At 44.1% G+C, this 9339-nt stretch overlaps 1 protein-coding gene across 1 annotated transcript in view; it reads left to right on the top strand.

Annotated features, from left to right (window-relative positions):
- T265_06450 (hypothetical protein) overlaps nucleotides 1–9339 on the top strand; it is a gene marked incomplete at both ends in the record, with an annotated part of 47263 nt that overhangs the window by 36196 nt on the left and 1728 nt on the right. Inside the window, 4 exons of the mRNA XM_009171718.1 lie at nucleotides 885–1015; nucleotides 2828–2965; nucleotides 3865–3976; nucleotides 8285–8672. Coding sequence (XP_009169982.1) covers nucleotides 885–1015; nucleotides 2828–2965; nucleotides 3865–3976; nucleotides 8285–8672 — 769 coding nt within the window. The remainder of the gene's footprint in view (nucleotides 1–884; nucleotides 1016–2827; nucleotides 2966–3864; nucleotides 3977–8284; nucleotides 8673–9339) is intronic.

Here is a 9339-nt window from a genome sequence, read left to right as displayed (position 1 = left end):
CTCTTCATTCGGTTTCAAATAGCTTATTCTGTGAAAAGTGGTGGATTTCTTCTTAACAGACATTTCGGTAGAGGCTTCATTCTTTCACATCCTAAGCAACATCGTAGAATACCAGAGTTCGAATGTAGCCTAGGAGACAATCAGTATTATTACCCTGCGTCGTTCATCACTTTAATTGCTTTATTTCATTCGCTTAATAGGGCCATAGTGTTCCTTTGTTCGTTTCATCCACTTCGTGAGTTCATATGAAAGTTATAAGATTCCGACTCCCTCGGTAGAGCGTATAACCCCTCACACCCACCCCGAAGATATCCAGTTTTGGATGTCCCGTTAATTTCCATCTTCCGATCAGCTTGTCACTCCGCCGAAAGCGCTTCAGAATTTTCATTTCCTGCAATCAGGTAACCTTAAGTATGTACATATAGTGTTAAACGTAAGCGAAAGACAGTGCGCGGTTCAGCGCCTAGGTGTTGATGTTAGCAAACAGACATTCTTGTTTTCTGTCCGGAATAGTCGCAAGCACCAATGCGGACAAATGTAGCTTGCAATATCCAGGACGACTGCACCCAAATGCCGGGTCCTCGGCTAACAAACCATACCGAACTGCGTACGGATTTGTGGGGGCAGCGTTTTTCCGACAGGTTACTTACAAACTTCAATTTCATGAACGTTAATACGCATTTAAAGTGTTGTACTTATTTTCCATTCACCCACTCAGTTTTTCCGTGCGTATCGAAATGTTAGATACAAGCTGGATAGGTTCGTACCTTGACTGAAAAACGATGGTGTCAGTTGTGTGTCCCTATTCTAACGAGTAATTTATTTTCCCATCGTTGATTTTGTGTATATCTACTTACTTCTTCATTTTCTTCAACCCCTTTTAGAACTATTCCAATTTTGCTGGAGCGATGTGTGGGTGAAGTAGAGACTCGAGGCGCCCTGGTTTGTGAAGGCCTTTACCGTGTTCCGGGAAATCATGATCGTATTGAGCAGCTTCGTGCAGCATTTGATAAAGGTATGTGGGACCTCAGTATCCGTGATTTTTTAGCTTTCGAAACCGAGTTATTTTATTTTCGCTCGGTTGCACCGACAACTCTCCTTTGAAAACAGTTCCTCGAGTGTTCAGGAGATCTAAAGAGTAGGATAGTGTTGTGGATCGTGCGATTGTAGACTGATGCGCAAAATACTGGTGGTTACGACGAGCGGTCCGTCTTGTTAAGTTCTTCAAATCCCTGAAATACTATCTTTCGATGTGTCTGAGTGCGCTTAAAAACCTTGCTTGGAGCGTTTATGGCCTTCTCAACTGGATATTCTGTTCATGAGCTATTCAGTATTTTCACTGACTCCCAGCCGTCTTCACTACTGGTTCGCTAAAGCGCCATTTTCCACCACAGAACTTGGTGTTGTCCAAGTCCGAACTTCCCAAGCTTCATTGATTTATCATCTACCCTCCGGAAGACACAGCGACGATCTTGTGAGCGAATCATCGTCAATAGCCATTCATGGCCGAGTTATCTCCAGGCAGTTGAGTTCGCGCGCCCACATCTTTGACTGTCTTTCCTCGTCGTATCGCGTGGTATCCATACTAGAGCTCTAGACTCTTTCCTCCCTGTTCATTCTGAAGGAACATTAAAATCCCCAAGCGTCTTCGAGCACTGTTGCTTCGGTAAGTGTGCTTAACAACGCGGGTTAAAATGAATTCTCCAGAGAAATGTAGGATCATCAACTTCTCATGTTTAGGCATATCTGATTTCCTGTGTGAATAACCAGATTCTCGTAGTAATCGGGTATTCGGCTGAAAAGCAATACACAAGTACACAGGTTCATTCTCCATTTTTCTGCTTTATGAGCAAGTAAACGTTCACTTAATAGTTGGGGATTTGAACAGTCAAGGAGTAGATGCGATGGTTAAAACGGTGTGGAGTTTTGTCAGGTTCTATTTTATCAGCGAACGAGAACGAACGGATATTAGAATGCCGGTCATCTGCATACTCCAACCCCTTTCTTCTCCCAGTCGCGAAAACTGGGTATACAAAATTCGTTCGATTTACTTATTTAGAAACTCGATCCTGTCGGATTGACAGATTCTTCTGTGGCTTGTCGTTCAGACTGTCATTTCCACCGGAGCAATCCACTTAATGGACTGAAGAAGTGTCGCTTTATTTGTACTTACCGCACTCATTCTTAAACCCCATCCAAGAGGAATATCTAGCTAGCCTGTCCTACTCCCAAAATTGGTTTTTAGGTTGTCTTATTTTTGGCTGACTGTTGTGCTAAAGGCACCAGTGCTGCTGCTAACGTGCATTCATACCATGCGTTTTGCAACATCATTTTTTCGTTAGTCTCCGGACGCCACATAACTAGCGTACTACAGAGACATTTGATACATTAAGCTGTAATTAGTTTTTCTGTTTAGCGGTACAATTTGGAATCATAAAATACACCCTGCTTCATCATCGTCGACAGCGAATATCTATACTTCGTTGTTGTATGACCGTGCATATCTATTTAAGCGGTTACGCAGTGTGAAGGAGGTCAAAATACAAACAACTGGGGTATTTCAGCTGGACAGCCTGGATGAAAACCGGTCGCTATTAACTTCGGTTTGTAAACTGCCGATGAGTCCCTCCAGCAATCAAACATCTGTACTGTCATCGTTTTTGAATCGTTTTTGTGAATCGTCAGACCTTTCATCCCTATCTGTGTTATCTGTAGTTTGTTTGTCTGAGATCCACAGCACTTATTCACCGATTGTGCTTTTCGCCTACCACCCTCGGCATGCTTGCTGCTCGTACCAAACATTACTTCTATGTGCTTTTCATGGCAGATGCTGAATCTGCTCGAATATCCCCATCTCACGTCCCGGATGTCAATGTGATCACAAGTCTGATCAAATCATTCCTACGTCAACTTCCGGTCCCGTTAATCACTTTCGACGCCTACCCTAAATTGATGGACATTGTTCGTGAGTCTGCTTTTTATCCGCATGTGCATGTATAAACCATTCGTGGAACCATATCTCATCTTGGTCGTTCCGTCAAAAGGCATGTTGTGTACGGCCGACTCTCTCCTACATCTTGCCTCGAGAGAAGCAACGCCTAATATGTCCACTTTGATCCCACAGCGTTGAGTTTCTCAATCAATTAAAAGTTGTCGATTGGACGTTTCTTCTTACGCATTCGGAATTTGGAAGCTAGCTATTGTTGCCGGTAGCAATACGGTTGGTGTGATATGCAAAAACAGGTCCTTTGAGCAAAAGTTCCCTAGTCTGCTCTGTTCGGGTTGAGTAACCAGAAAATTTTCCTACGGACTTAGTCTGAGGGATGCAGAACGAGAATGAATCTATCTATGCCTAAGTATACCGTCCCTCATAATTACTCATCCTATAGCAGTTCTTGCCTGTGAGTTTTGCACCGTTAAATTCACCAGAAATTTGCTCCCGTCTGCTATCCGGTTCGTTCGCTGCTTGAACCCGCGTTTTTTCACGAGGATACCATATTTTCCGATCTTTGCGTCCGACGTCATTGATGTTACAGTCATCAAACATATTTAATGCGTGCTCCCGCCAGTTTCTGATAACGTCGCTGGTCTGTGGTTGTTGGCCTGCCACCCTTCAGTTTATTCTGTGGCCAACCTTTTTCCCACGTGAGAGACCATGTAGACTTGGAATAATGAGGATGTGCTATTGTTCACTTAGCATTTCCGATCGTAGCAATAACTCATTTTGCTTCGGATAGTGTGAGAGAGTTTGGGCTTTGATGGAGATAAGTACAAGTTGCATATCCACACCGATTCATCGTTCTACTTCAAAACTTGGGCGGTCGTTGAGTCTCTCACGGATAAACTTGGCGATTTTCGTTACAGGTGAGGACAACCTTACGGATGGTGAAAACCTTAGTGGAATCGCCTCTGTGCTGTCTACTCTACCTCCCGCACATTATGAAACTTTACGGTTCTTCATGCGGCATATACACCGGTAAGTTATTCTAATGAAATTTTTGTATTTGGTCGTTAAGGCCTTCAGTTGGCAGCTCAGTGCCAGAACTGTACTCTCTGAACAGGAATCCCTATAATCGAAACGCTTTCTCATATAGCTTTTTCTGATTGAAATCCCAAGCAATTGATTATTCCTTCTAATGCATACTGAAGAATCACCAAAGGAATTCTTACTTCAAGCCTAATGTTTCTCTATTTGTTGAAGCTCTCTTGCCACTTCAATTAAACAACATAACGGTTGGTGCAATTTAAGGACCCCCTGCCGGTTGAAAGGACTAGGGACTGTGTGTATAAAATTAACTGCAACGATTGCGCTAAGCTTTATATGGGACAAACTGCCAAGGGATTGCACACCAGAATTGGTGAGCATAGAAGAAGGATTAACAAACCAACAATAAATGCAGAAGAATAGCAAACGCTGATCAAAGACTCAGCGATGGCGGTATATGCCTTAGACACGGGACATAGAATAGATCTGGAGAATGTGGAAGTTTTAAGACGGGGACTGCGATTCACACCACAGCGGCTGATAGCCGAGGCGATGGAAATTACCAAGCATCACAGCGTGAATAGAATCGAGGGTGTGGAGCTAGCGAGCGTATGAAAAGCGGTCTTAGATAAGCCGAGTTGACACGTGACGGTGTGGTTGTCAATCCACTTAAGATCGTTGGGAAAAAACCGGGGTGTGGGGTTAGAAACCCCAACCGACCAACGGTCACAGCATCCCTCTTAAACGCTATCTTAGCACTAGCTCACCCACACAGATTGACAAAAGGTTCAAACGAAGTTCAAGAGGAACCATCAAATGAACCGAACCAGAAGAACTAGACCCTAGACTGGACCCAAACACATGTAGGTTTCCCCACCGACCCAACACTTGTTCAACCACTCTAACACACTAAAATCCCTCGACCGACACCCAACAGAGATTTAGCTTGACTTAGCTGATTGGTTTCCCTTCCGCCTTAAATCTCGACCAACCTCGGAACCTAGTCACCTGGCCTGACGAAGCTTTTGTGTCAAAGGCGAAACGTTGCCCAGCAATAAATCTACCGATTGTTACCAAACTTTTTCGAAAACATCACGGTCTGTTTTGAAATTGGCTAAAGCGATTGCCGTAAGTGGGAGCGCTGGCAACGCATTTATAGCCTGAAATATGTTATCATTAAGATGTGCGATAGCTCCCAAACTTGACTATAATGTCTGTTTACGCCCTAACTTTTGCATCCAACCCGACCTTAAAAGAAAAACTCTACAGGTGATTGCAGGTGATCAACAAGACTTCAAGGCGAGACTTGATAGTAGTGGGTGAGTGGAACGTTTGAGCAGTCGAACGAGACGACAACACGCGCCGTATATTTTACCAGTTTGGATTGAGTCACTGCTACAAAGGGGACTCGTGAACCTCGCCTCCTCGTTCTCACCACTACCATTTTTCAACACCCCGAGAAACACCCACTAGTGTCTTTCGAACAACGGTCGTCCAACCTCCCAGATAGACCTTATCTCTGTGCGCGCACGATGGGCCTCATCAGTGAAAATTTGTAGATCTTACAGAAGTGCGGATTCTGAGAACACAAGAGGTACAGATGTGAGCCAGGATTAGACTTCACCTTGGTGCCAGACGGCAGAACTGTCCTCCAAAGCACATCACAGCAGCACTACAAAGTCTACCGGAGAAGCAACAGACATTTTACGATGCAATTACTATTAGACTGGATGCTAAAGTCCGAACTTTCCAGCTAACCAGTCGGTTCAGGTGAACGACCAGTGGGTTGTTCTAAAAATCCATGTACAACAAACCAATGTGGACCGACTACGCTATGGCCAAGGAAATCGCAAGAAATAGATATCGCTACCAGTAAGGCAGCGATTGCTCACCTTACCAAATTAGTTGACTTCCGGAAGCTCCGGCGAATGGCTACTCGATCAGTCAACAGCGGCCAAGTGTTATACTAGTCAGGCATGGCATCAGACATAGAATCCGCTTTGAGCGTTGATAATTTCAGAAAACGTTTTCCTCTTATACACGTAGCTTCAGGAAACCAGCATTAGCGATATTTGCCACTCTGCTGAGAGGATGAATGTAAATTCTTACCCAAAACTTGAAACCATTCCAGCCTCAATGTGTGGTGTCAGCTGCGAGAAACCAAGTAAGCTGAAAATCGCTAAGCTAAAAATCTTCGAACAACCGGTGAGCAGAAAAGACGGATCCCCAACTGGGGTCCAAAATCCTGCATCTCAGAACGTCTCTTAGCACTCCACACGGTGCTTTGTTCAATCTGGAAAAGTGAATCCATTCCGCTGACCTACTGGGGTACGTCAATAATGATGGTTGAAGGAATTTCTGCGTCCATTCTGATGTCCACTTTTGTCGTTGCGCTTTAACTTCACAATCGAGTGGTTTCACGACCTGGCGCCCAATTTAGCTTTCAAACCCGGAACGCAGACTTGGAATGCGCCGATGCTATTGTTATGTTAAGTGATGACTTAGAAGAACTCTAACGTGTGGAGATCAGCAGTTCAAGCACCAATTTCTTCCTAACGAACGAAGAAGCTGTTATCCGTACGTTTATCCTGTCTCCCTCTCCGAGACGAGCCATATCAACGGTTAGAGACATTGTCTAGTCGCGCCCTCAATGGCACTCGTACATCCAAGCAATTGCGTCCAATGCATAGCTTCCTCCCCACTTAACAGTTCACTGACAATGCTATATTTACGCACCAAGTCATCAGGTCCCGCCTCCAATGCGCAGCTACCTACCCCTCCTTTCTAAATTATCGATGAACGAAACTGTGGCAACTACAACCACTGTACAAGTACGCGGTTCTTACAGCCGAGGATGATGATGATTATCCTGAAAAAAACAATCGTATCACACCTGCAGGGAAATCCTCATGCAACTGTGCTTTCTGCCGAGTTAAGTCATGACAACACGCTCGTCTCAGCTTCATCAGTATTTCTAGATCAAAATGTACTACCTACTTTTAAGTAGTCAGATTAATCGGTGGTTTTCATCATCCACATCCTGCGATGCTGTACTGTCGTATTCGTGAAGTGTGTGCGCTCTTAATAGCTACAACTCTGGATAAATTGTTCTTCCTTGTGACAGATGAATATACCTAACTAAAAGTTATCCAGGCATCTGACGGTAACGGTTACTGTCATAAAGAAATTTCCAATGAAATTGCGCTTGGTTATAGCCAAACCTAAATTCGTATCCACGTTGCTATCCTTTGAACATTCCTGTACGTACGTGGTTCTTCCGATCACTGGTAAATTAAGTTGATGAGGAATTGGACTGGATATTCTATTCGCTTCTCTGATGTAGACTAACCCTAGTAATTGCGTCAGGAGAGGCGGACTGGATGAACGAGTGATACGAGCGTGAAATCAATGAACCTCAGTTGCCAAAAATATGGACGAACTTTAGCGCTTGTCTGCAAATTTTTCGATATAGAATGATGCCAACGACCATTACCAGATTTTTCCAACCGTTGTAGGCTTTGCTCGGATTGCTTCTCCAGTCAACTTAATTGGTACCTAGTTTGTGTCCGGAGTTGTTGTTGTTCGGTTACACATGTTGTGTACATAATTGTTTTGTTGAAAGAAATTAATGATCGAAACAGCTTGCATATATAGATAGGGACGTTCAGCATACAGTTCCGGATTTGACAAGTCATCAGTTGATTGAGATATTCCAGGTAGACAGCACTTCTCTATCCGACTTTTCATCACCATGGGTAGCATATACGTAGGGGATCTACTACTTACATCGACAATCGTCTTACATCGCCGCTATTGGAACCACTCATCACCTGGGGCGGAATAAGACTGTTTTAGCAACTGACAGTCTATCTAGTGAGCACGTCTTTTACGCCAATAACAAAGCAGCATCCGTTCTGCCCTGACATCCTTTCTTGAGGCGGTCTAATCATCCAGTTTCGTACTTTTCGGGAGTGGTGTCGATGTGTTTTCTTTGTTTGAATACCCTGTGTAAAATTTTCTACACTTAAGTGTTTTTTTCAACTTATAACTTTAGAGCACTGTGGTTTCTCGTGAATAGTTGAGTTGTGTTCGCGGAGATCAGTGCCACCTAGCCTTAGGTTACAATGTTGATTCATGTTATCAAGTAAAACCTCATGGCTTTGGTCCCGTCAGCAGACTTGTCCCATTTCTTTTTTGTGAAGCGAATTGGTGTGCGGTCAGTGAAATACTTGAATGTTTCTTATTTTGACAGCATTGTATTGATCATATTTGTGATCGGTTACTATCTCTTCATCATAGGGTTGCCGTCAATCATGAGAAAAATATGATGTCTGCCGAGAATCTTTCAACAGTGTTGGCGCCAAGTCTAATGAGTTCGTCCTACACGGATCCGCAGAGTTGCATAGCTGGAATGCAAACCGAACGGAAGTTGGTACGCATACTTATCAGAGATTACAACGCGTTGTTTCCTGGCCACGAGCGTTCAGTTCGTAGACATGCCACTTTTGAACCTCAGCATGACCGTCCAAATAGTCAGTTTATTGCCTCTGCGGCTCTCATGCAGTACGCAGCTAACCGACCGGTTCCACGTGAGCCAGAGCAAAGCAAGCGTCGGTTTCTGCGAAATCGTCGCTCTGTTGATACTCCACTGCTCACATCTGGGTCCACCGAAAAGGCAACCGCTCCGGTGAATTCACCAATTTGATTCGCCTCCACTTGGCTTTTGATCCCGCGTTTCGGTCACAGAGATCGGTCAGGGGATGCAACAATAACCAGTTTATTTTTATAAATTCTTTGTACAGTTCCATAATCAGTTGCACCCACTCCTATAAGACCTGCCTTTTACCTTAACGCGACTCCACTCAACATGGTGTATTTTCGTGCGCAATCCAAATAGCTTTAACCACGAGGTCTTTCACATATTTTCTTCCCCACCCCTTTGCAGCTACATACTACCTTTCCAACTCTTTTATGCTTATTTCCTACCATGGGGTGTTCTGAATTATCTAACTCCTCAACCACTCATCTCCGAAATGCACCATATCCTTCCTTTTGGAGCTGGTCCCTTTCCGGGCTTCCAACCTTTTCCTTTAATTTCTAGATCATTTTATCACTTCTATCATTTCTGTTCCTTAAAGCAATGTTGTCTTGGTGCAATTTTTCACCGAGGAATGTGTCGCTTCTATGCTGCCCCCCCCCCCCAATGTACAAAGCTTCATCCCGCCATATACAACAGCAATAAAAAAGCATATCCATCACTAAGAGCGGTTTGTTTAATTTCTCACTACTCTCGGACGTCCGGAGCCATCCTAGGTTCCACTCGTTTGGGCTCATGTAAAGGTTCTCACTTCGTC

This window comes from Opisthorchis viverrini (genome assembly GCF_000715545.1).
Source record: "Opisthorchis viverrini unplaced genomic scaffold opera_v5_137, whole genome shotgun sequence".
Taxonomy (NCBI): Eukaryota; Metazoa; Platyhelminthes; class Trematoda; order Opisthorchiida; family Opisthorchiidae; genus Opisthorchis; species Opisthorchis viverrini.
This window is presented reverse-complemented; position numbering and strand designations above follow the sequence as displayed.